General features: G+C 41.1%; 2 protein-coding genes across 3 annotated transcripts; one reads left to right on the forward strand and one right to left on the reverse strand.

The window, feature by feature from the left end:
• Positions 1-3,362: 3,362 nt before the first annotated feature.
• Positions 3,363-6,060, reverse strand: LOC119738293 (perlucin-like protein). The gene is made up of 2 exons (XM_038213135.1): positions 5,032-6,060; positions 3,363-3,757 (listed from the first exon to the last, which is right to left on the reverse strand). Exon 1 carries the CDS (start codon positions 5,805-5,807, stop codon positions 5,082-5,084), a length of 726 nt encoding a protein of 241 aa, XP_038069063.1. The 5' UTR covers positions 5,808-6,060; the 3' UTR covers positions 3,363-3,757; positions 5,032-5,081.
• An 11,360-nt stretch (positions 6,061-17,420) lies between these two features.
• LOC119738489 (perlucin-like protein) lies at positions 17,421-27,750 on the forward strand. 2 transcript variants are annotated; one of them, XM_038213394.1, is made up of 2 exons: positions 17,421-17,591; positions 26,576-27,750. In XM_038213394.1, exon 2 carries the CDS (start codon positions 26,662-26,664, stop codon positions 27,247-27,249), a length of 588 nt encoding a protein of 195 aa, XP_038069322.1. In that variant the 5' UTR covers positions 17,421-17,591; positions 26,576-26,661; the 3' UTR covers positions 27,250-27,750. The 2 variants fall into 2 exon arrangements, with proteins under 2 accessions (XP_038069322.1, XP_038069321.1); XM_038213393.1 differs by lacking the exon at positions 17,421-17,591 and having other exon boundaries at positions 26,519-27,750.

Here is a 27,750-nt window from a genome sequence, read left to right on the forward strand (position 1 = left end):
ACTTTCGGCCGGTTAAGCCTCCGATGCCTCAAACCAATTCATCTTGTCCGTCAGTAAGATGTAACAAGATTTGCTGCCATCTCAGCCAGCCAGGCGGACAGGAGGCGTAGAGGGCATGACAAACTGGTAAACTTATGAAGATCAAGACAAGCATTGGAGAACAACTTGCTATGATAAACCATGCCGTGCTTGGTATATTGATGAAGATCAAGACACAACTAAAACCAAAATGTCTGAACACTATCCACTCCAAATGTTATCTACATTGTAGAATATGACAACCTTTTAACAAAGAATACATTTTGCAGTTGCCATTTCATTCTGCAGTTCTTGAACTGGCGTCAACAAAGACGTACTCGGCAACAAACACGTTGTTGCTATGATGTCTTATTTCGGATCTCCAAAAGGAGACAGGCGCGGCGTTATGAAGTGTACTCATTTTATCTGTGCTATTATTTTCAAGTAACAATAAATTTGTTGAAACTCTTGACAATGTATACAATGCAAGATAACTATGCAAGATACACGGTGAACATTTTAACTACAAGAACTCAATTTTGATAGCACACATCCAAACATTTTAGTAACTGCAACATAGTTGTGCAATAATTAGTGTTCAGTTAGAAACTTGTGCAGTCCTCACTAGCAAAATCGGAGACATTATGCATGGGTGCAGTGATGCGACTTAGTGTGCATATAGAGATACGGCTCAGCCCCGTGCGAGTGGTATAGCGCCCTCTGCAGCCATTCAGAGGAATTTAACTCAGCTTGTAACCTTTGGAATACAATTAGGTTGTTTTAAGCATTTAAAGTGAGTACATGTACTTGCGAAAAAAAAGTTCAAGTCGGTTTACGTGTAACATAAAAGAATACTATAAAAAAAAATATATGGCGTCAAATTCATTGAAATGCTCCTAGCCTATAGGCGCTTTACATAAGCATTAAGACTAAGAATCATAGCTACTTGTGGTAAATACAAATAGTTGAATTCAAAATCAATCCTCTAAAGTTAAACATTAAATCCATACGAGTCGTGTAAGTGTAAAATGCAAAGATGCAATAAAAACTATAGCATACCATGTACCACAAACATCAACACTGTACATCATCATGCATGTAAATATCAGCCTTTAGAATGGTTAAATATACTCAATATTACTTGGCATACATTAACAATGCTAACGTTACACATAATTCTATACAATATTGCTTGAACATTGTAATAAATTACATCGATCATATTGCAACATAACAACTAATTGTTTTCCTTAATCAGCCTTCTGAATTGCTATACAGGGTGAGTAAACAAAAAAACGAAACCCAAATGTCGGGACCATTGTTTTAGTAAAGTTCTAAATGTAGCACTTTCAAAATCTAGGATATGAAAGCCCAATTAATAAGCTTTCTTTTAGTACAAGAATCATTCAAATCACTTATGTTCTTTTCAAGTTACGGGCTTTTAAACACGACCACCGTTTTAAAGTTCTGTCCACGGATCACAAAAAGGTAAGTGTTCTTTCAGCAAAACGAAGACAAATTGTTTTCGTTTTGCTGAAAGGACGCACACCTTCTGTGTGATCCGTTGACAGAACTTTAAAACGGTGGTCGTGTTTAAAAGCCCGTAACTTAAAAAGTGCATAGGTGATTCGAATGATTCTTGTACTAAAAGAAAGCTTATGAATTGGGCTTTCATATCCTAGATTTTGAAAGTGATACATGCAGAATGTCACTAAAACAATAGTCCCGACATTTGGGTTTCGTGTTTTTTGACTCACCCAGTTTTTGTCAAGATTGATTGTTACAGATCTCACTGAGTTTCGCAATTCTTGACCAAAGACATCTAAAAAGTTTGAGTCACAGCTCTTTTTATCTGAAACCAAAAAAAAAAGACTTCTTGGTCCGGGAGTTTTGCCGATCGAATACAATCGGGCCTCTTTGGTCATTCAATCGTTACACAGAATGAACTTAGAATTTGAAGATGAAGTATGTCCTATGCGCCGATCGAACGGTCATTGACACGAAAAGAATTGAAAGCGGTGTTCGTGCATTGCCAATTTCTTGTTATTTTCATGTCAAAATGCTTGCTCTTTCTTGTGCTCGTCGTGGATTTGTGGTTCCGAGAAAACAACCCAAAGAACTCCACTTTTCGGTCGGTGCACTCTATAACGTCAGTAGTCAGATATAACATGGAATGCGGATACTATGGGCTCCGTGCTCTAACGAAGAGGGCGCGTTTTTTACCACTTTTGAGAGCCCCGTTAACGGGACACCCACTCAGACTCGGATCCAAAAAAAAATGTAAATAAAAAATTCATGAAAAAAAATGAGGATCCCCCCCCCCTGCTCTGACACCCACATTTTTTTTAACTGGTAATAATGTCCGCCTTTGCACAAAATACGGACAGAGCCAGCTTGGTAGGGGGTATATGTACACTATTCTGTGATATTCAATTCAATTCAATTCAATTCAATTCAATTCAATTCAAGAAGACATTTATTCCACACCCCTTTAGAGAATACATCCATAAATAAAAGAAGGACTGGTAAATAGCAAAATAACAAAATCAATAAATTTGTCTCAAAATAATAAAATGCGCTTTGAAGAAATGATAAACTTATATATGTACAAGAGAAAGTAAGGAGTATGGGGCTGTTTAAGTAAGCCGAGGCTTGTAGGAAACATCCCTTACAGACAACACTAGCAACAGAAAAACAACATGATAACGACACACGGACGAGACAGACAAGGCAAAAGACTTACACTCAGATATAGCGATATATCGTTAATAATCGTCGGATTTCAACAGCGCCCCCACTGAAAGTATGGTACGAGCGTGAGGAGGAGCACTATTATTTTTTAAGGCCAGTTTTCTGTGTGAGAGGGGCACAATTTTAATGTTGCGAGTAGGGCACTAATAAGAGTGTGCTTTAGAGGAGCAGTTTTCCACCTCGAGAAGTTATCGCGAGATGCACTATTGTTTTTTCGTTGGCCAATTTTCAATCTCGAGAGAGCCACAATATTTTGTTATTGCGAGAGGGGTATTTGTGCGAGGGATAGTTTTCCATGTCGAGAAGTTGCACAATTTTGTTAATGCGAGAGAGGCACCTGTGTTTTTGAGGGGCAGTTTGACTTACAAGAGAGGAGACTATTTTATTTGTAGCGCGATTATATGCTTTTATGTGTGCGTTTGAGGGGCAGTTTTGTTTTCATCTCGAGAGGGCACATTTATAAACGCGAGAGGGGAACTTTTGTTATCCTGAAAAAATCTTGACGGCAAGTTCCCCCCCCCGCCCCCCCCCCCCCCGGTTCCGCCGCCCCTGTTGCAACTTATTTAGGAACTCATAATTTCCCACGACAGATCTACCATGAAAACAACAATGTTTAAGTCTTTGTCTTTTACATAACGAAGAAAACATTTGTATTCGTTGTTCACACTTACTTTTTACAACCTCTTGTTGATACATGTACATCTAAACTTAACTCACTTTGGATGATGATGTTCAAAAATTAAAAAAAGAAACAGTCAATGTTCGAGTCCATTGAAGATGACATGAACAGACGACTTCAAATGGCATCCAGATTGTATGTTGTTCATCCCGTGACAAAACACAAATACGGCAAATTTGAGATTGAGATTTTAACCTTAAACTCAGCTACTTCTAAAACAAGGCATCGATGTTTGTGAGTTCCAATCAATCAGCAGTGTATTTATAATGTTAATGCGTAATAAGGTATCAGTGTATTTCCAACAGTAGTATTAGTCAGGTGGCTTAGATCTAATTTTCGTCAAGATCGTGACCGACTGGTCCAAAGCACCAAACTTGGCAGATATATTCTTATAGACCTAGAGAAGATATTTAGAAGGGGTGACACCTGAAATTATTTTGGGAAGGGTGCCTAATTTGCATAAATCGTTAATCCCTGACGTGTAATATATTTATTCCCATATTTGGGTATATTTCCATTTTTTTATTTTTTTGAAAAGTGTATTTTGGGGATTCTACTTACTTATTTTTACTTAAATAACATTTTCCAAAGCATATAAGTGACTGAATAATTATGAGGACATAGTAACGATCCAAAATGGCTACTATTATGACCTAAAATTGCGCGCATTTACCTTGTCTCCAGATATCATCGATTAGTCTTGCCAAACATTAGCATTGATGAACTTCAAATTCACCAAGTAGCTTACTGGTACAGCTACCCTATTAAAACCTTATGCAAAATCATGTGAACTATGATAACATTGTGATATTAAGCCTAGAAAACAAAAACTGGGGAAAAACGAGGTGTCCATAAATTAGGCTAACAAGTAGGTGAATGGTTGCCTAACATGGAACACTGGAACAAGTTCAAGAAAATTCCCCTAATTATTGTTGAGAAAACGTTTTGGCGTAGACAAAATTATTGTAAACAACAATAATCTCTTATTTAGGGGGATTTTGTTGAACTTGTTTAAGTTCCCACGTTACCCTTCCCGTACTAGCCCAATTTACGGACACCACATTGTCTCCCCTTTTTTGGTCTTTTGGGCTAAGCATCAAGATGTTATCAATTTTCACTTGATTTCCCACTTATTTTTGTTAGGGTAACTATGCCAGTAAGTAACTTTGTTAATTTGAAGCTCATCAAAACCCACGTTTGGCGAGACTAGTTGATGATATCTGAGGAAAAGGTAAATGCGCGTAACTTTAGGGTAAAATAGTAGCAATTGTGGTTCTTTACTATGTCCTCCTAATTATTCAGTCACTTATATGTTTTACAAAATGTAATTGAAGTAAGAATATGCAAGTAGAATCACCAAAATACATTTTTCAAAAAAATAAAAAATAAAAATATACCCAAATATGGGAATAAATATATTACACGGCAGGGATTAACGATTTATGCAAATTAGGCACCCTTCCCAAAAGAATTTCAGGTGTCACCCCTTCTAAATATCTTCTCTAGGGCTATAAGAATCTATCTGCCAAGTTTGGTGCTTTGGACCAGTCGGTCACGATTCCGACCATATGCCACCTGACTATATAGTGTTCGTCCGAGCATTGACGGCACGTGTTCTTTCGGTGAAATATTTTCACAAATTAAAAAAGTAACAGTTGTCGGTTGCCTTGAAGTCGTTGTCATCAGCCACAAGACGAGTGACGTCATTGAGTTGACACATCTTTTGTTTCTTCTTGCTCTGCCAGAGATTAAAGGAGCGGCATCGGGGATCGGCCCAGCACGCCCAGCCACAGGCAAGCAAGCCCTCTGCCGTCAGATTCTTGATGTCGTGATGGAGGAGGCATCGCTGGGGGACACGCCCATCGGGACCGGTGAAGGTGTGGTAGGCTGGTACCGAAGAGGGTGTCATCTCACAGGCAGCAAATCGCTGTCTATTGCAAAGTGTCTTATCGACCCAACGCCATCCTTCGTAGGTGGATATACGGGCGCAGTTACGTTTATTGCTTCTGCTTGGGTAGCTCGGATGCCAGTTGGTGTATTGTGCAGGCTGACCATCGCACAGCCAGACACCCTCTTGAGCCGCATCCGTACAACCAATCCAGAGTCCACCGGTGCCTGTTACCAATGACTCCCAGATGAAGAGGTTTTCCTCCTTTGAATTGGGCACAATCATGCTGCCTCCTGGTCGGTTACAAGCCTCCGAGGCCTCAAACCAATTCATCCTGTTAGGGAGTCGGATGTAGCAAGACTGTCGCCATTTCAGCCAGCCGGGCGGGCAGGAGGCTTGGAGAAAACTCCGGTTGCTGACTAAAAGTAGCAAGAAAAGTATCGAGATTAAGGTCGCCGAAAACCATGACATGTTTTTAAGATGGATACAGCAGCTCTGACGTTGCCTTCAATTTTTTCTTCATACGAAAACTGTAGAGATATTCACCTCGTTGTCATTATGCCGTTACCATGACGAATGGCTTGTGTTAAGACAGCGTGATAATTGAACCACGTTTTAATTGGCATTGTTCAGAGTGACGAATGGGTTGTGTTAAGACACCGTGATCTACGTTTTAATTGGCATTGTTCAGAGTGGGGCCTTGATAAGGTATTACAAAATGAAGCAGGACCGTATCAACAGAATAGCTTTATCACTGTGTTTTCTTACCATGGCAAATAAGTCCATAATGGGGGAAATATATGTGAATTTTACCCCCCCCCCCCCCTTCTTCTGATGGAGAATAATATTTTATCTGATGTGGTTCGCATATACAGTCAAAGTGTTCGAGTTGGGGGAAAGTATTTTTAAAAAAATATTTTTAAAAAAATTGTAGCTCTCTGCATTTAATAGAAATAAAAAGCATGGTAATAAAAGTTCATGTTATTGACTAGTAACTGTGAAAGTTCCACGTAATTTACATACTCTAATCACAAGTTATCCCAATCAGCTGCCCACCATTGATCATGTACCGATACGCATTGATGAATACCATTTTAATTACAATGCACCATGGGGTTTTCCTACCTCCATGAATGAACGAAAACTTGCATAGGGAAACAGACAAAAATTACCATCATCATTAAAAAAAAAAAAAATTGATTTGTTTCTCATACACAAAACACAAAATCTGACATAATGATTCAGTCTTGACTCGGATTATTAAAAGCTCATTTGTATCTGAATGCTTGTGTGATAATCTATGGTACTCCATTGAATAGCTTCAAAGCATTTAGAATTCCTTGAACAGCTGTAAAAATAGGTTCTTTTGGTAAAAAAATGCTTAACTATCGTTTTCAGTATAAGCTCATTCGTTTTTTTCACACTGATGATGCTCGTTTAATGCGCGCTTCTTTGGTGTGTCCAATTTAATTTGCTTTTGAAGGTGAAAAAACATGAATTCAGGTCACTTTCTTTTTGACTCACCCTATACAACCCCTGCCTCTTATGTATTTTACACCTTTCGGTTGTGATTGTGGAGAGACTCAAACAATGAATCACATAGTGAATGACTGTCCCATTACCAGACTAGACGGAGGAATCGAAGCCCTACACAACTGTGAGGAAGCTGCCCTGGGGTGGCTGGCGGAAAGAGCGTGCTGAACGCATACGACAACAACAACCTTTCGGTTTCCAGTAAAAAATTGCGCTTTTTGCTGAAAATGTCTCATACCCAAATCATGTTTTTTCTGAGTATTTTCAAACTCGCCGCTATGGAGCATTTCGTTTGCCATGAACTAAAAAGGTTAAAAAAAAAAAAAAGAAGGGTGAAAGCCGTGCACAGGACTGCGAGCTTGTATTCCTGCGAAATTTCGATGAAACTATGCCTTAAAGTGATCTGTTTTGCAAGGTATCATTTTTCAAAATGGCGATGAGCAGCAGGACTATTTTATTAGGGGTTATCATCTTTGGATGGAAATTTCTACCAAAAGTTATCGAATCCACCCCAAAAGTTGAACAGAAAATGAAGATGATGAAATAAGCTTTTATTTGATGCGTGTCTCGAACACCTTGGAGAGTTTTAAGCATTTTCCCTGAATTTCTGAAGTGAGGGAATTTTTTTATCGCTGGGGTCTATGGCTGTTTATTTACTGCTGGTCTGCATGCATGTCTGTGGTGCATGGTTGCTGCTAGGGGTGCATACCAAGAAATGGCTGTAAACTACTGCGCACAAGCTCATGAATATGTTGTGATCCCACGGGTAATTTTGAATAAGAGGTCCTGGCGACCCATGATTGGCATTGATTGTAAACATATTTACAACATGTATGTAAAATCAAGCATTTGTGACTGGTGGCTTCAAACTCAGGCGATTTTGTTCGAAAAAAAACCCAAACTTGTGGGTCTATTTCGCATAGAGGGGGTGGGAGGTGTCTAGACTTAGACCTTCAATAGGTTTCGATGAATAACTGTTTTAATAATTAGCTCATTTTTTTTCTCCTACAAGTTTTTCGTTCAGATGTGAATGGAGTAATGGTTTTTGAATAGATACAAAGTAGAGAGGGGAAAATATGATAACTATTGGTACGGTGACCTGTGAAACATGGTGACGGCATCAAAATTAAAATGAGAATCAAAGAAATGCAGCGGTTCCTATCTTTAATCTTAATGTGAAACACGCGCGATTAACAAGAGCTGTTTGGCGAACAACGTTAACATTACGGCAAATTATGTGCGAACTACTTTTCGTACGTTTAACTCCCAAAACAAACTGCGCGTAAGCTTGACCGTTAAACTTGAATATCGCCCTCAATCAACTACAAGTAATCACACAACAGATCGTCATTGCACACTGTACAATTATTATGTAACCATATACAATTCTTTTGAATCACAACAGCAAAGAACCCCTTCATCTATAATCCTAATCTTAATATGAACACATGTAATAAACAGGAGCTGTTTCGGCGAACTAAACGGCTAACTATTATTAAACGGTGAACTACTCTTTGTATGTTTAACCCACAAACCTGCGTAAGTTTGACCGTTAAACTTAAATAGTGCCCTCAATCGACTGAGAGTATCATCAAAAATAATACTCATTGAACAATGTACTCGGTAATATAATATTCTTTCCAATCACTACAGTACCAAGGAATTTGAACACACTAGGCGGTACACTTTTGACAGCGCACATTATTCATGCATTTGGGGTTTGATCCTTCGGAAACAACGCTTCGAGTCGCTCGCGCGAAACCGAAACCTCTCCGTGCAGTCTTACAACAAACCAGGGATTGGGGACGACGCGCCGTACGGTAAACCGTAGTGGCCCGCCGCCCGCCCGTGAACCGTAGTGGCCCGCCGCCCGCCGCCCGCCGCCCGCCGCCCGCCGCCCGCCGCCCGCCGCCCGCCGCCCGCCGCCCGCGCCGCCGCCCGCCGCCCGCCGCCCGCCGCCCGCCGCCCGCCGCCCGCCGCCCGCCGCCCGCCGCCCGCCGCCCGCCGCCCGCCGCCCGCCGCCCGCCGCCCGCCGCCCGCCGCCCGCCGCCCGCCGCCCGCCGCCCGCCGCCCGCCGCCCGCCGCCCGCCGCCCGCCGCCGGTGCGGCTTTTGAAATCTCTTTGGACACCCACTTTGAAGACTTTTTAGTAAAGATGACACCCCGTGCTCTTTACGTACCGTTTTCTTGTAGTTTTCGATTTGCATCCTTTGTTTTAAAGAGAAATGTACTTTTAGTCCAATTAATGGCGTCTGAAACCCTCTGAAAAAGGAGTTTCATTTTTCAATTTTTTTCTGGGCACATTTTTATCATGATTTTATAATGACTTTGTTTTAGTGGCGTCCATGAGTCACACACTAATGTATAATACACGGGCCAAATCACAATGTGTATACATTTGTACTTCAATTCTTTGCTATTAGCAGTGGCGGTTCTACGGGGGGGGGGGGGGCTAGGAGGGGCTTTAGCCCCCAAATTTTTTTGTCTAGCCCCCCCCCCCCCCCCACACACACACACACAATACACAAAAATTAAGAAAAATATAAAATTGCATTAGCAAAAAGAAGGAATGTGACGTACATGCGAACGGTCTCCCCCTAAAGAAATAGTCGTGGCAAGGGTGCATTTTGTAGTTAATATAGTGTGCCTGATTGTAGGATTTAATTGGGGCTCCCCATTGAAAATATGGCACGAGCCCCTTTTCGTACCTTTAACTTCCGAAACAAAGTGCGCGTAGGCTTGACCATTAAACTTGAATAGCGCCCTCAATCAACTAAAAATAACCACACAACTACTGATCGTCATTGCACACTGTACAAAGTATGCAATCAAATACAATTCTTTCGAATCACGACAGCAACGAACCCTCTTTGTCTATAATCATCCTAATATGAACACACGTAATAAACAGGAGCTCTTTCGGCAAACTACGCCGCCGAGGCGAATTATGGGCGAACTACTTTTCGTACGTATAACCCACAAACCAAACCTGCGCAGGCTTGACCGTTAAACTTAAATTTAGAGTATCATCACAAATAATATTCATTGAACAATGCACTTGGGGTAATAGAATTTATTCCAATCACTAGGGGCCTACAATACCAAGGAATTCGAACACGCCTCACATTGGGCGATACACTTTTGACAGCGCACATTGTTCATGCATTTGAGGTTTGATCCTTCGGAAACAACGTCGCTCGCGTGAAACCGAAACCTCTCCGTGCAGACTTAAGTTACACCAAACCAGGGATTGGGGACGACTCGCCGTAACGGGCCCGCCACCCGCCGCCCGCCGCCAGCCACCAGACGCCCGCCAGTGCGGCTTTCGAAATTTCTTTGGACAGACACTTTGAAGACCTATTCGTAAAGATGTCACCCCGTGCTGTTTACATACTTTTTTTCTAGGCTTACTAGTTTTTGATTTGCATCTTATGTTTTAAAGAGAAAACGTACTTTTATTCCAATTTAGGACGTCTGTAACCCTCTGAAAAGGCGTTTCATTTTGCACATGTTTTTAAATCTGGGCACATTTTTATCATGATTTTACCATGAGTTTATAGTTTAGTGGCATCCATGACACACATTAAATGTATAACATGCGGGCCAAATCACAATTTGTATGCTTAAATTCTTTGCTATTAGAGCGTTTTTACTGTACGTTATAAATTCTCGACTATAGGGAAAAAAATAAGGGGATAAAGAAAAACAAAAAGTTATGTGGTGTTGACCAAGCATTCAGGGGTCGCGATTGGTTACCAACTCCCATATAGTACTCTTCCTGGGTCTCGGATTCCCGGCCCACCACACCTCCTTCCCTATCCATCCATGTAACCCCGGAGGGCCAAGCACCGTTAAGGGAGGAAACGAGGCGACACCCTATGCCTTGCTGCCGAGACAGCAAAAGAGCCCCGTACCTATGAGTAGATGCATAACCTGGACTTCGCAGACAGTCCCAGCCGGCGACTTAACTGATTGAGCTAAGGTCGGTTGGTGTTTGACGACGAGAAATTGAGACTCTTAAAGTAAATGACAGAGCGCGTGTATTGAAAACCAAAAATTACACCAACAGGACTCGAACCCCGGACCCCGGGGTCTGTGGACAATGAGCCTAACCACTAGGCCATTTACTTGACTGTCACTTGGTGTCGGAACATTATCGTTTTAAATACGGGGCCCATGCCTATAACACAAGCTGTGTTTTCTTATGGATTCCTCGACCGTGTTCACCCGTTTGTTGTACATGCACACCAGGCGCGGTTCTACGGGGGGGGGGGGCTTTAGCCCCCCCCCCCCCCATAATTTTTTTTTTCTTTGTCTAGCCCCCCAAAAAATAAATTCCGTAAAAAGAAATTGCATTAGCAAAAAGAAGGATTGTGATGTACATGCGAACGGTCTCCCCCTAAAGGAATAGTCGTGACAAGGGTACATTTTGTAGTTAATATAGTGTGAATGATTTTAGGATTTTATTGGCGCTCCCCGCATTGAAAATATGGCATGAGCCCACTCCCACCCCCAACCCACCCACCTATAGATTTTCGGAGGCCTAAGTGTCTGGAGAAAATAACCGGTCTACATTTCAGCACGCCTCCCTGAAAAAAATCTGGATCCACCCTGCTAGCTCCCCCCCCCCAAAAAAAAAATATATATTGGTTCTAGAACCGCGCCTGATGCACACGTGTATACGTAATCATATATACATCATACAATTTTATCATGAGTATGGTTTAGTGGCATCCATGACACAATATGTGGGCCAATTTGCATGAAATTGGGCCCTAATATTGCTCTTTGCAATAGAGCGCAGGCATCATTTTCAAAATGGCGATGGGCCAATGGACTACTTTTCGGGCTGACATCCTTTGATGGAATTTTCTCCCATTAGTCATTGGATAATTGAACAAAAATTGAACAGAAAATAAAAGATAATACAATAAGCTTTGATTTGGATGGTGTATCAAACACCTCTGAGAGTTGTGAGTATTTTTAAAAATAATTTACGGACATACTCGTAATTATCATCGAGGTCTACGGGAGTCGATTTGCAGGTCTTCACTCATATAGACACCTAATGAGAGGCGTCCTCTCTGGGATTCCACTGGTTGTTATACCGTGTACTTCGCGTAAATTGTTATTCATGTTCAATCACTTCAAATATCACAGAACCTTTAATGCTTGATTCTAATAGTTATATTACACTATCCCCATTTGTTACCATTTGGTTATGGAGGTTCTACGTTTTTCTAGGTTTTTTACTGTCCTATATGAAACACACATATTTTAACACGAGCTGTTTTGGCGAACTACGTTACCAAAAACAGCAAATTATGCGCGAACTACTCTTCGTACTTTTAACTCCCAAAACAAACTGCGCGTAGGCTTGACCGTTAAACTTTATTAGCGCCCCCAATTTTCTATGAGTAATCACACAACCTTTATGTACAATCGTATGTTAATACGATAGGTAATAAACAGCAGCTACGTCGCCGAAACGATAATCATGATCGAACTACTTTTCGTACGTTCAACTCCAAAACCAAACCCGCGTAGGCTTGACCGTTAAACTTAAATAGTGCCCTCAATGGTCCTAAGACGCAATGACGTCAGGCTCTGTTTACAAGTGCGTTTTCTATGAGAGCCAGCTCTCACAGGAAAGCGCACTTTTAAACAAAGAGTTACGTCAGTACATCTTAGGTCTATTGACTGAGAGTATCGCCACAATAATCGTCATTGAACAATGTACTCGGTAATATAATTCTTTCTATCACTACAGTACCAAGGAACACGCCTTACTTTCTCTTTCAACGTCGGGCGTTACACCATTGACAGCGCGCTCTGTTACGTAATTGTTAACTCATTCATTGTTACGCCGAATTGCAGTATTCAGCTTCACTCTCGATGGAGGAAGCACACTTCTCTCAAACTTTTCCCCTTTTGTTTCCCTACTTGCAATCAACAATTCGTTTCAGGTGGCGCAACCATTCAGTCCGGTACTGGTCTTGCGCCTGTATAAGGCTAAATCCAGAACATAGTGGGGGTTTTTAAGGGTGGGTCAAACTTTTTTTGTTCCCCGAAAAAGGAGTCCAAAATATTACGCCCCAAGTTTGATATGAAAAGGAAGAGGGAAGGCTTTTCATGGCATTGGTGCATGGTAGCGCAATTTTAATGATGTACGCATTGGCTGCCTTGGGGGGGTTTTTTTTTGGGGGGGGGGCAATGACCCCCATTGGCCCCCCACCAATCCACCAATTTTTTCAGTGAGTACAATCCCAGCAAGCTTCAAATGCATGTATTCCACTTTATAAATCTTGAGTTCATCAGCTCGCTATATGCGGTCCAAGTCATTGATTCGTGTTTTACACAAAGCTGCGATAAACGGGGGGGGGGATTTATTGCAGGAAATAAAAAGGTCATGATATCCGTTTTTTTAAGTCAGTAATAGTAAGCTTGCCGAAGATATGAACCTATCACATCACTGCCCAGTTTATGAACAATATAGATTTTAGAAGGGGCTTGGAAAAGTGTACTTGCTAGGGCGTTTCTGTTCTGAGTTTCAATAACGTATCTCGCTTCCAATGCAGGTTGATCGGGTAAAGCGGTGTGTGCCCTATTCGCTCTTTGTATCGCGATATTGGAACAATAGCGGAGAAGTTGAACTGGCGACTGCGCGTTCACAAAACAAGTAACGTAACGGCGGGAGAGCGAAAAATGAATGGCGCTTTCCACCCACGCCCGCCGCCCGCCGCCCGCCGGTGCGGCTTCCGAAATTTCTTTGGACAGACACTGTGAAGACCCGAGTTTTCGCAACCCCCGTGGGTGTGCACGGTTATGGGGGGGAACGACATTAAAGATGGCAACACGTGCTGTTTACTAGTTTAGATTTGCATCGTTTGATTTAAAGAGAAAATTCCGTTTTGCACACAAAACCCACCCTGCGAGGGCCGAATTGATATCTGGCCGCCAATAAATCAATTTGTTTAAAGAAATAATTCAGTTTCTAAACGTCTTTGGATTCTAGGAAAATACCAATTGGATAATCAATGTTCGAGGTGATTGGATAATCAACGCGCAAGTGGCATGGGGACACATCTTTAACAATAAGACCTGTGATATTTTCGGCTTTTGCACCCCCCCCCCCTCCGCAACAACAAAACATTGTATCGTGAACTCGCAACTTTTAAAGCAGTACAAACGTTCTTCACTTTTGCATATTTATAAGACATGATAGGTTGGTTCCCAAAACCCTATCATGTTCAATATGAACGGCGGATCGGCTCGGTGGATTCTAGGAAAATACTAATTGGATAATCAATGTTCGAGGTGATTGGATAATCAACGCGCAAATGGCATGGGTACACATCTTTAACAATTGGACATGTGATATTTGCTCGGCGGATCTGTTTGTGCGCAAACGCAACCTGAAATAAAAAGCTACTTATTTGGACGCCCCATCCCCACCACACACAAAAAATAATAATAATAAACTGGGGGTTTTTTTGGGGGGGGGGTGGGGGGGATTGAGCAGTATTCCAAAGGAGTGATAATGAAAGAACTAGAAAATAATTGGGTACATTTAAAGAAATGGTTGAAAACATTGCCCAATGACACGTCCAAATATGTGTCATAAAAGACGCTTTTTTTGCTGCTCCCATCTATAACTTGCAATGTGTGTTTTAGGGCACCCTAAAATAATAGCATTTAATAGGGAGCGTAAATAAAACATTCTAATTGCTTTCATTCTGTGCTGTAGTTTCATCAGATTCATATCCTACATCCGATTCAACCCTGGCTCTCATAGCTAATGCGCACATGTAAACACAGCGTGACGTCATTATGTCTGAGGTCTACTGGGCGACATGCAGACACTGAGTTTCAAACCGTATACACGTATCTTTCTTGCCATGCAACAGGCCTACGTACTCCACCCAAACACAGGTTAATAAAAGCCGGTGTATGCCCCTTCGCTCTTGTATCACGATATTGGAACAAAAGCGGAGAAGTTGAACAGGCGAAGGCTTCCCAATCACGTTTTGAACAAAAAACAATTACGTAACGGTCCCGACTCTACGAAAAGTGCGCTGAACCAGTCGTGAAACAAAGACCGTATCTTGAAAGCAACTCTTCCACGGTGAAACCAATGATTTGATTTTCTCCAAAGAAACGGTGAACAATCGTATTCGGAAACAAAGCTCAAGAGTCGCTCGCGCGAGACCGAAACCTCTCCCTGCAGTCTTAGAATAGACGTCCTGACCAACATAACATGCTCCATACATACTCATATAGACAGCTACCGTCCCTCGACTATGTAAATATACGGCACTCGTAGTCTCGTACGGTGAGCTGGGCCAGCCGCTTTCGAAAAGCCTTCGGCAAAACACTTTTGCGATTCGTGAAAAAAAAGAAGCGAAATTTGAACCTTTCTTACAGATGTTAACTTAAAATTCTTCAACAAAATAAATTGAAAGAACAAACAAGGTCAAAGTGAAAAGAAAGAGGAAAGATTGATCGAGCTGTCAGTGTTACTTAAACAGGGACTTACCTGTTCAAACGTTTCGTTAGAAGTCAGTTCAGTTCAGTTCATTTATTTCCAGTGTTCACAAATCAGTATGTTACAATGTATACGTGTGCATGTACAAAAGACGAGTGGAAACTGTAGATGGACCATAAGAAAACACAGCTTGTACAATAGGCATGGGCCCAATATCACACTAATGTTCAGACACCAAATGCCAATACTAAAGAAAAATGATGTATTCAGAGAAAAAAAGGTTTACATGTAAAGGTAAACAAGGGTATACATGTACACACCGATAAATGCATAATTGCGTAAGGAATAAATAACTACAGTTTCATATATCAAAGTAAACATTCAGTAAAATAGATTTGTAAACATGTAGAACTTCTTCAAGAATCAGTTGAGAGTACTATAACTTGGTTCCCTTGTAGTTAATATGTTTTGAAGCAAAAACAAAAAAAGTAGTAGATGGCGGATGGAAATGAATAGTTTGCCGAGTAGAGCGACAATATTGAAACTCCGACAAGCAAAATTAATGGATTGAAGAGTATAAGGTACAGGAAATAGACCGATTACATTGCGGGGAAAAACGGCGAATGTACCGTATACGAAAAAAAAATTCAACAAAAGTGAATTTTAATGAAACGGGGTCGTTTACGAGACATTTAAATCGTTTGTTTATGACGGGAGTTTAGAAGTTTAGAGGTTTTTTTCATGCACTTTTATGAAGGCAAAGCGCAGACTAAGCTGAGAAGTGTTTCCAACTATATATTAACACTCAGTGGTTAAAAGACTGTGTCATTAAATTACCTGGTGGTTAGGCTCCTTGTCCACAGACCCAGGGGTCCGGGGTTCGAGTCCCGTTGGTGTAATTTTTGGTTTTCAATACACGCGCTCTGTCATTTACTTTAAAAGTCGTCAAACACCAACCGACCTTAGCTCAATCAGTTAAAGTCACCGGCTGGGACTGTCTGCGAAGTCCAGGTTATGCATCTACTTATAGGTACGGGGCTCTTTTTGCTGTCTCGGCAGCGAGGCATAGGGTGACCCCTGAATGCTTGGTCAACACCACATAACTTTTGGTTTTCTTTATTCACTTATTTTTCCCTATTGGAGAATTTATAAGGTACAGTAAAAACGAAAAGGTTTTCTTTTAAAAATAAATTTAAATAATATTTAACTTATGTAACAGCTTTACCAGCATTTCCATTTCTGCCTGCACGGGTCCCTATTTGCTACTTGGTAGAAAGCAAATATTGATAAAGTGTCTTGCCCAAGGACAACACCCAAATAGCAAGGCTGCTTCTCCTCTGCTGCACTCCGGCAAGATTAAGGCCCCAAGTGAGAGCCGGAAAAAATCTTGACAAAAATAGAGGCTTTCTGCAACTTTGCGAAAAAGCCAAAAATTGCAAACACTATATAGGCGAATAAGGCGACATTTTGACGTGGACATAATTTTCATAAACAAGTATAATAGGAAGCACTTGGAGGATTGTTAGCTCAATCTGCGCTTTGCCTTCATACATGCATTGGAAACCTCTAAACTTCTAAACTCCCGTCATAAACAAACGATTTAAATGACTTGTAAACGAACCTGCTTCATTAAAATGCATTTCTGCTGAAATTTCGTATTCGTATACTGTACATTTGCCGTATTTTTTCCCGCAATACAGTATATTGGTCTATTTTCAATACCTTATACTCTTCAATCCATTCATTTTGTTTCGCGGAATTTCAATATTATTACTCTACTCGGTAAACTATTCATTTCCATCCGCCATTTCCAACTTATTTTTTGCTTTAAAACCAATTAACTAAACAAGGGAACCAAGTTATAGTACTCTCCACTGATTCCTGAAGAAGTTCTACATGTTTACAAATCTAGTTTGCTGAAAATTTACTTTGGTATATGAAACTGAAGTTATTTATTCCTGACATTCCTATGTTGGCTTGTAAAATTATTGTTTAGTATCCTTGTTTATCTTTGCATGTAAACCTTTTTCTCTAAATGCAGCATTTTTGCTTTATTGTCACTTGGTGTCTGAACACGTGTTCAAGGGCCCATGCCTATAATGCATACATGTAGGCTAGTTTTCACTCCTCTGTTGTACATGTACACCCATATACATTATGTATTGTAACACACTGATTTGTGAACACTGGAAATAAATGAACTGAACTGATCTGACTTCTAACGAAACGTTTGAACAGGTAAGCCCCTGTTTAAGTAATACTGACTGCTCGATACTTTCCTCTTTCCTTTCACTTTGACCTTGTCTGTTCTATTAATTTATTTTGTTGCAGTAGGTTTTAAGCAAATATTTTGTAAGACAGGTTCGATTTTCACTGTCGTTTTTTATCATGAATCGCAAAAGTGCTTTGCTGAAGGCATTTCAAAAGCGGCGGGCCCGGCTCACCATATATGAGTGCCCAATTTACATAATCGAGGGACGGTAGCTGTATGAGCATGTTAGTCACGATGTGTTGTCTATTCCTAGTATACTTTGCTTTAAGACTGCGGGGAGAGGTTTCGGTCTCGCGCGAGCGACTCTTGAGCTTTGTTTCCGAACACAATTGTTCACCAGTTTCTTTGCAGAGGATCAAATCATTGGTTTCACCGTGGCAAAGTTGCTTTCAAGATACGGTCTTTGTTTCACGAAAGCTGCAACGCATTGTTCGTATTATTACATAACCTTTTTTGTTCAACCGTATGACGTAGGAATGGGAAGCCTTCGCCTGTTCAACTTCTCCGCTTTTGTTCCAATATCGTGATACAAGTGCGAAGGGGGCATATACCGGCTTTTATTAACCTGTGCTTGGGCAGTGTAGGCCTGTTGCGTGGAAAGAAAGATACATCTGCATGTCGATGGTATTGAAACTCAGTGTCTGCATGTCGCCCACTAGACCTCAGGAATAACGACGTCACGCTTTGTTTACATGTGCGCTTTGCTATGAGAATCTGATGTAGGATATATATTTGTTGAAATTAATACTACAGCACAAAATTAAAGCAAGTAGAATGTGTTATTTACGCTCCCTATTAAATGATATTATTTAAGGTTGGTTTACAAACACACATTAGCAAATTAAATGGGAGCAGCTAAAAAGCGTCATTCGCGACAAATCTTTGGAAGTGTTTGGACAACGGGTTTTTTTTTCTTTAGGCCTAAACGTACCCAATGATCTTCCAGTTCTTTCCCTATCACTGTTTTCTTTGGATGCTCAATCCCCCCGAATAAAAAATCTTCCTCTTTATTCTTCTTATTTGTTTGTGGGTTTTTTTTCGGGGGGGGGGGGGTTTCCCAAATAGGTAGGTTTTTATTTCAAGTTTGGTTTGCGCACAAACAGATCCGCCGAGCAACTGAACTGAACATCAAAAAGCGTCATTTATGTGGAACTTGTTTAAAAAAAAAAAAAAACCTGTTTATTTTTTTTTGGGGGGGGGGAAGCCAAATTTGTACCTTTCAGGTTCCGTTATTGAACTGGTTTCCAGTCCATTAATATCAAACATGATAGGTGGTTGGGAGCCAAAAGTGCAAAAGTGATGAACTTTTGTACTGCTAGAAAATATGCGATTTCACAATAAAATTATTTTGTTTTTTGGAGGGGGTGAGCAAAATCTAAACAGATCATACGTTCAATTATTATAAAGATGCGTCCCTATGCCATGTTCGAGTTTCACCTCGAAAATTGATTGTCCAATTGCTATTCATAGAATCCAAGGACGTTTAGAAACTGAAAAATTTCTTTATCAATCGATTTATTGGCGGCCAGATATTAATTCGGCTCTCGCAGGGTGGGTTCATTTTTATGTGCAACAAATCGAAAACTAGTAAGCCTTTTAAGAAAAGTGCAGGTAAACAGCACAGGTTGCTATCTTTAATGTCCCCCCCCCCCTCCCACAACCGTGCACACCCACGGCGGTTGCTTGCGGAATACTAAAAGGTCTTCAAATTGTCTGTCCAAAGAAATTTCGAAAGCCGAACCGGCGGGCGGCGGGCCGGTGCACCTATTTTTTTTGTAAGACTGCACGGAGAGGTTTCAGTTTCACGCGAGAGACTCAAGCGTTGTTTCCGAAGGATCAAACCACAAATGCATGCACAATGGTTCACCATGGAAAAGTTACATAATACTTTCTTTTACTTTTGGGTGGAAAGCGCCATTCATTTTTCGCTCTCCCGCCGTTACGTAACTTGTTTTGTGAACGCGAAGTCGCCAGTTCTACTTCCCCGCTTTTGTTCCAATATCGCGATACAAAGAGCGAAAAGGGCACACACCGCTTTACCCGATCAACCTGTATTTGGACGGTGTTCGGGTCTGTTGCATTGGAAGCGAGATACGGTATTGAAAAAAATAGAAACGCCCCAGCAAGTACATTTAAAGTGGAATACATGCATTTGGAGCTTGCTGGAATTTTACTCACTGAGAAAAAAAAATCGGTTAAAACCTTGGCTCTGTCAAGATGCCAAAGGTTAATTGGGACACATACGCAACGGCAGGGGGGGGGGGGAACGGGGGCCATTTGCTCCCCCCCCCCCCCAAAAAAAACCCTCCATGTCTTTATTTTTTTAGGAAGCCAAAGCCTACATCATTAAAATTGTGCTACCATGCAACAATGCCATGAAGAGCCTTCCCTATTCCTTTTCATATCAAATTTGGGGCGTAATATTTTGGACAAAAAAGTTTGACCCACCCTATAATAAAACACGGACCACCCTTAAAAAACCCACAATGTTCAGGATTTAGCCTTGTACATACTTGGGCGCGAGACCAGTACCGGACTAAATGGTCGCGCCTCTTGAAACGAATTGTTGATTGCAAGTAGGGAAACAAAAGAGGAATATTTTGAGAGAGGGGTGCTTCCTCCATCGAGAGTGAAGCTGAATACTGCAATTCGGCGTAACAATGAATGCGTTAACAATTACGTAACAGAGTGCGCTGTCAATGGTGTAACGCCCGACGTTGAAAGAGAAAGTAAGGCGTGTTCCTTGGTACTGTAGTGATTGGAAAGAATTCTGTTACCGAGTACATTGTTCAATGACGATTATTTGTGGCGATACTCTCAGTCAATAGGCCTAAGACGTTATGACGTAACGCTTTGTATAAAAGTGGGCTTTTCTATGAGAGCTGGCTCTCATAGGAAAGCGCACATGTAAACAAAGCCTGACGTCATTACGTCTCAGGACCATTGAGGGCACTATTTAAGTTTAACGGTCAAGCCTACGCAGGTTTGGGTTGGGGGTTAAACGTGCGAAAAGTAGTTCGAGCATAATTATCGTTTCGGCGAAGTAGCTCCTGTAAATTACGTGTGTTCATAATACCATTATAGATAAAGGATGTGTGATTGCTTTAAGTTGATTGAGGGCGCTAATCAAATTTAACTGTCAAGCCTACGCGCAGTTTGTTTTGGGAGTTAAACGTACGAAAAAAAGTTCGCGCATAATTTGCTGTTTTTGGTAACGTAGTTCGCCAAAACAGCTCGTGTTAAAAATACGTGTGGTTCATATAGGACAGTTCAAAACCTAGAACCTCCAGAACCAAATGGTAACAAATGGGGATAGTGTAATATAACTATTAGAATCAAGCATTAAAGGCTCTATGATATTTGAAGTGATTGAAAATTAATATATCGATTTACTCGAAGTATACGGTATAAAACACACCACATGGAATCCCATAGAGGACGCCTCTCATTAGGTGTCTATATGAGTGAAGACCGACAAATCGACTCCCGTAGACCTCGATGATAATTACGAGTATGTCCGTAAATTATTTTTTTTAAATACTCACAACTCTCAGAGGTGTTTGAGACACCATTCAAATCAAAGCTTTTTTATTATCTTTTATTTTTTTGTTCAATTATCCAATGACTAATGGGAGAAAATTCCATCAAAGGATGTCAGCCCGAAAAGTAGTCCATTGGCCCATCGCCATTTTGAAAAATGATGCCTGCGCTCTATTGCAAAGAGCAATATTAGGGCCCAATTTCATGCAAATTGCAAATTCCTGTGTACGGATTCCAACCCTCTTCTTATCAAGTACAAGGCCCACAACGGTGATCTAATAGCAAAGAACTTTATGCATACAAATTGTGAATTTGGCCCGCATATTATACCTTTAAAGTGTGTCATGGATGCCACTAAACCAAACTCATGATAAAATTGTATGATGTACATGTATATACGTGGACGTGTGCATGTACAACAGACGGGTAAACACAGTAGAGGAATCCATAAGAAAACACAGCTTGTATTATAGGCATGGGCCCTGTATTTATACCGATAATGTTCAGAAACCAAGTGGCAATCAAGCAAATGGTCTAGTGGTTAGACGCATTGTCCACAGACCCCGGGGTCCGGGGTTCGAGTCCTGTTGGTGTAATTTTTGGTATTCAATACACGCGCTCTGTCACTTACTTTAAGAGTCTTAATTTCGCGTCGTCAAACACCAACCGACCTTAGCTCCATGAGTTAAGTCACCGGCTGGGACTGTCTGCGAAGTCCAGGTTATGCATCTACTCATAGGTACGGGGCTCTTTTGCTGTCTCGGCAGCAAGGCATAGGGTGTCGCCTCGTTTCCTCCCTTAACGGTGCTTGGCCCTCCGGGGTTACATGGATGGATAGGGAAGGAGGTGTGGTGGGCCGGGGAATCCGAGACCCAGGAAGAGCCCTATATGGGAGTCGGTAACCAATCGCGACCCCTGAATGCTTGGTCAACACCACATAACTTTTTGTTTTTCTTTATACCCTTATTTTTTTCCCTATAGTCGAGAATTTATAAGGTTAAAAACGCTCTAATAACAAAATCTTTCAGCATACACATTGATTATTGGCCCGCATATTATACGTTTAATGTGTGTCATGGATACCACTTAACCAAACTCATGATAAAATCAAGATAAAAAATGTGCCCAGAATTAAAATCATGTGCAAATTAAACTCCTTTTTCAGAGAGTTGCAGACGCCCTAAACTGTAATAAAAGTACATTTTCTCTTTCAAACAAAAGATGCAAATCAAAAACTAGTTAGCCTGGAAGAAAAAGGTATGTAAACAGCACGGGGTGACATCTTCACGAAAAGGTCTTCAAAGTGTCTGTCCAAAGAAATTTCGAAAGCCGCACCGGTGGGCGGCGGGCGGCGGGCGGCGGGCGGTGGGCGGCGGGCCGGTTTCGCGCGAGCGACTCGAAGCGGTGTTTCCGAAGGATCAAACCCCAATGCATGAACAATGTGCGCTGTAAAAAGTGTAACGTCCAATGTGTTCGAATTCCTTGGTACTGTAGTGATTTGAAATAATTATATTACCGAGTGCATTGTTTAACGGTCAGACCTACGCAGGTTTGGTTTGTGGGTTAAACGTACAAAAAGTAGTTCGCCCATAATTCGCCTCGGCGGCGTAGTTTGCCGAAAGAGCTCCTGTTTATTACGTGTGTTCATATTAGGATGATTATAGACAAAGAGGGTTCGTTGCTGTCGTGATTCTAAAGAATTGTATTTGATTACATAATGTGTACAGTGTGCAATGACGCTCAGTAGTTGTGTGATTACTTTAAGATGATTGAGGGCGCTATTCAAGTTTAATGGTCAAATCTACGCGCACTTTGTTTCGGGAATTAAAGGTACGAAAAGTAGTTCTCGCGTATTATTTGCTGTTTTGGTAACGCAGTTCGCCAAAGAGCTACAGCTCTTGTTGAAAGCACATGTATCATATTAGGATTAAAGGGAATGTACAACATTTGCTTTTGCTTCAATTTTCAGAAATAAATGGATTTGGGGGATTAGTATGTTATAGAAAATATTGTTAAACTGATTTGTTTCACGTTTTGGGCTTGTAGATGCTGGAAAAACCAAGAAAACCTATCATGTTCTTGTAGTCTGGTTCCCTGACTCCACTAAGATGAAACGGAGCAAATAATACACTTTGAGGAATTGTAAGGTCAGAGAATCAGTCTAGCAGGCTTGTACCCCTTCAGAGGTGTGTAATCTATTGCAAAGAAAATTCAGAATAACTAAATATGAAAAATTAAGAACAGTTTTTGAAAAAAAGCCAGTTTTCTCCAACGCTGGTCGGCCGACCAGCGTTGGAAAATACAGTTTTTCTTGAAAATGTCAGCACACCAGGAGCCACGATTTTACAGGATGTATTAGACTGTCATTCCTAACAATCCAGTAGGGTATTTCGTGATAATTTGATCATTTCGTTTTTTGATGTTTGCAAATGTTGTATTTTCCCTTTAAAGATAGGAACCGCTGCATTTCTTTGATTCTCATTTCTTACCGACCCTAATTTTAGGCTCCCGACCAGAAAAAATACCTCGAACCTCTAGAACACTATTCACCGTAATGTGACAAATGGGGGAAATAGATTCGGGAAATCGGGCTCTGTGATATTTGAAGTGATTGAAAATGAATAACGATTTACGCGAAGTATACGGTACAACAACCAGTAGAATCCCAGAGAAGATGCCTCTACTATTGACTGTCCAAAGAAATTTCGAAAGCCGCACCTACCACCAGGCGGCGGGCGGCGGGACGGTTCATCGTACGGCGCGTCGTCCCCAATCCCTGGTTTGTTGTAAGACTGCACGGAGAGGTTTCGGTTTCGCGCGAGCGACTCGAGCGTTAATTATTTCCAAAGGATCAACCCCAAATGCATGAACAATGTGCTCTGTAAAAAGTGTAACGTCCAATGTGTTCGAATTCCTTGGTACTGCAGTGATTTGAAATAATTCTATTACCGAGTGCATTGTTCAATGAATATTATTTGTGGTGATCCTCTCGATTGAGGGCACTATTTAAGCTTAACGGTAGACCTACGCAGGTTTGGTTTGTGGGTTAAACGTACAAAAAGTAGTTCGCCAATAATTCGCCTCGGCGGCGTAGTTTGCCGAAAGAGCTCCTGTTTATTACGTGTGTTCATATTAGGATGATTATAGACAAAGAGGGTTCGTTGCTGTCGTGATTCGAAAGAATTGTATTTGATTACATAATTGTACAGTGTGCCATGACGATCAGTAGTTGTGTGATTACTTTAAGATGATTGAGGGCGCTATTCAAGTTTAATGGTCAAGCCTACGCGCACTTTGTTTCGGGAGTAAAAGGTACGAAAAGCAGTTCTCGCGTAATTTGCTGTTTTGGTAACGCAGTTCGCCAAAGCGCTACAGCTCTTGTTGAAAGCACGTGCAAGGATTAAAGATAGGAACTGCTGCATTTCTTCGATTCTCATTTTTTACCCCATCCTAATTTTAGGCTCCAGACAAGACAAACACCCCTAGAACCTCTAGAACACTATTCACCGTAATGTATCAAATGGGGATAATAGATTCAGGAAATCAGGCTCTGTGACATTTGAAGTTATTGAAAATGAATAAGGATTTACGCGAAGTATACGGTATAACAACAACCAGAGGAATGCCAGAGAGGATGCCTGTTATTCGGGTGCAGACCTGCACATCGACTCCCCGATAGACCACAGTGATAATAACGCGCATTTCCGAAAATTAGTTTTAAAATACTCTCAACTCTCAAAGGTGTTTGACGCACCCACCAAATCAAGGCTTATTCATAATCTTTTATTTTCTGTTCCATTTTTCTTCAATTATTCGGTGACTTATGGGAGGTAATTACATCGAATGATGTCACCCCGAAACGTTGTCCCGTAGCCCATCGCCATTTTGAAAAATGATGCCTGCGCTCCATTGCAAAATAGAACAATGTTAGGGTCCAATTTCATGCAAATTACATGAAAAGAGGGTTCGTTGCTGTTGTGATTCGAAAGAATTGTATATGATTACATAATAATTGTACAGTGTGCAATGAAGATCAGTTGTGTGATAGTTCATTGAGGGCGCTATTCAAGTTTAACGGTCAAGCCTACGCGCAGTTGGTTTTGGGAGTTAAACGTACGAAAAGTAGTTCGCACATAATTTGCCGTTGTTGTAACGCCAAAACAGCTCTAGTTAATTGCGTGTTTTTCACATTAGGATTAAAGATAGGAGCCGCTGCATTTCTTTGATTCTCATTTTAATTTTGATGACGTCATCATGTTTCACAGGTCACCGTACAAATAGTTATCATATCTTCCCCTCTCTACTTTGTATCTATTCAAAACCATTACTCGATTCACATCTGGACGAAAAACTTGTAGGAGAAAAAATGAGCTAATTATTAAAACAGTTATTCATCGAAACCTATTGAAAGCATGGGATGCTGACGTCTGTGCCCATTGACTGCCAGTAGAGAACAATATTGTTTTACATTTCAGCATAGTAAAAGTTGACGCTTTGGTCAGAGACAGAACTAATAACTTGAAAAGAATTTGTGTTGTGAGGGCGCTATTGCAATATTTAGAGAGTACGAGCAGTTGATGGCGAGTACATGTACGAGCAGCGAACTCATGCAGTGGCGTATTAAACTGGGTCCAATTGGCTAGGTGGTCGGGGTGGGACCTCTTTTTTGTAGGGGGCATTCATTGGGTTTTTAAACAATCATAAGCTATTTTAACCAACAAAATTTTAACCAACGTTTTGAGATTGTACAATTTTCTATTCAATTTTACCAGAGGTAGCCAAGAAAAAAAAATGTTCCCCTCTCTCAAAACCACCCCTAAAACGGTTGCCAATCTCTGGGCCCGGGTCCAAATCTTGTGGTATCTTTTAAAAATTTAAATAGGGATAACTTGTGATTAGAGTATGCAAATTATACGTGGAACTTTTACAGTTACTAGTCAATAACATGCTTTCATTTCCATGCCTTTGTTTTCTATTAAATGCAGCAAGCCACATACTGTTTAAAATATTTTTTCCATCTCGGACACTTTGACTGTATATGCGAACCACATCAGATAAAATATTATTCTCAATCAGAAGGGGGGGGGTAAATATTCAAATATATTTTCCCCATTATGGACTAATTTGCCACGATAAGAGTACACATTGATAAAGCTATACGGTCCTGCTTCATTTTGTAATGCCTTTTATATAAAGGCCCTACTCTGAACAATGCCAATTAAAACGTGTCACGCTGTCTGAACACAAGCCATTCGTCATGGTAACGGCATAATGACAATTAGCTAAATTTCCCCTGTTTCCGTATGAAGAACAATTTCTAGGCAACGTTAGAGCTACTGTATCCATCTTAAAACAACCATGTCATGGTTTTTGGAGAACTTAATCTTAATAATTTTCTTGCTCCTTTTAGTCAGCAACCGGAGTTTTCTCCAAGCCTCCTGCCCGCTCGGCTGGCTGAAATGGCGACAGTCTTGCTACATCCGACTCCCTAACAGGATGAATTGGTTTGAGGCCTCGGAGGCTTGTAACCGACCAGGAGGCAGCGTGATTGTGCCCAATTCAAGGGAGGAAAACCTCTTCATCTGGGAGTCATTGGTAAAAGGTACCGGTGGACTCTGGATTGGCTGTACGGATGCGGCTCAAGAGGGTGTCTGGCTGTGCGATGGTCAGCCTGCACACTACACCAACTGGCATCCGAGCTACCCAAGCAGAAGCAATAAACGTAACTGCGCCCGTATATCCACCTACGAAGGATGGCGTTGGGTCGATAAGACACTTTGCAATAGACAGCGATTTGCTGCCTGTGAGATGACACCCTCTTCGGTACCAGCCTACCACACCTTCACCGGTCCCGATGGGCGTGTCCCCCAGCGATGCCTCCTCCATCACGACATCAAGAATCTGACGGCACAGGGCTTGCTTGCCTGCGGCTGGGCGTGCCGGGCCGATCCCCGATGCCGCTCCTTCAATCTTTGGCAGAGCAGCAAGAAAGAAAAGATGTGTCAACTAAATGACGTCACTCGTCTTGTGGTTGATGGCAACGACTTCAAGGCAACTGACAACTGTTACTATTTTAATTTGTGAAAATATTTCACCGAAAGAACACTTGCCGTCAATGCTCGGACGAACGCTACTACTTTTGAAAATACACTGATACCTTATTACGCATTAGATTATATACGCTGCTTATTGATTTGAACTCACAAACATCGATGCCTTGTTTTAGAAGTAGCTGAGTTGAATGTTGAATTCTTAATCACAAAGTTGCCGTATTAGTGTTTGGTCACGGGATGCACTACATACAATCTGGATGCCAGTTAAAGTCGTCTGTTCATGTCATCTTCAATGGACACGAACAATGATTTTTTTTTTTACATTGTCATTAAAACTGACTTAACTTTAGATTTAGGTATACCAACAAGAGAATGAAAACAGTATAGTGTGAACAACGAATACAAATGTATTCTTCGTTATGTAAAAATAAAGACTTAAACATTGTGGTTTTCATGGTAGATCTGTCGTGGAAAATTATGAGTTCCTGATTAGTTGCAATAAAATATCAACAAGCTTTTAGTCTTCATGAAA

The sequence above is a fragment of the Patiria miniata genome, unplaced genomic scaffold, assembly GCF_015706575.1.
Source record: "Patiria miniata isolate m_02_andy unplaced genomic scaffold, ASM1570657v1 HiC_scaffold_3, whole genome shotgun sequence".
In the NCBI taxonomy this organism is placed as follows: Eukaryota; Metazoa; Echinodermata; class Asteroidea; order Valvatida; family Asterinidae; genus Patiria; species Patiria miniata.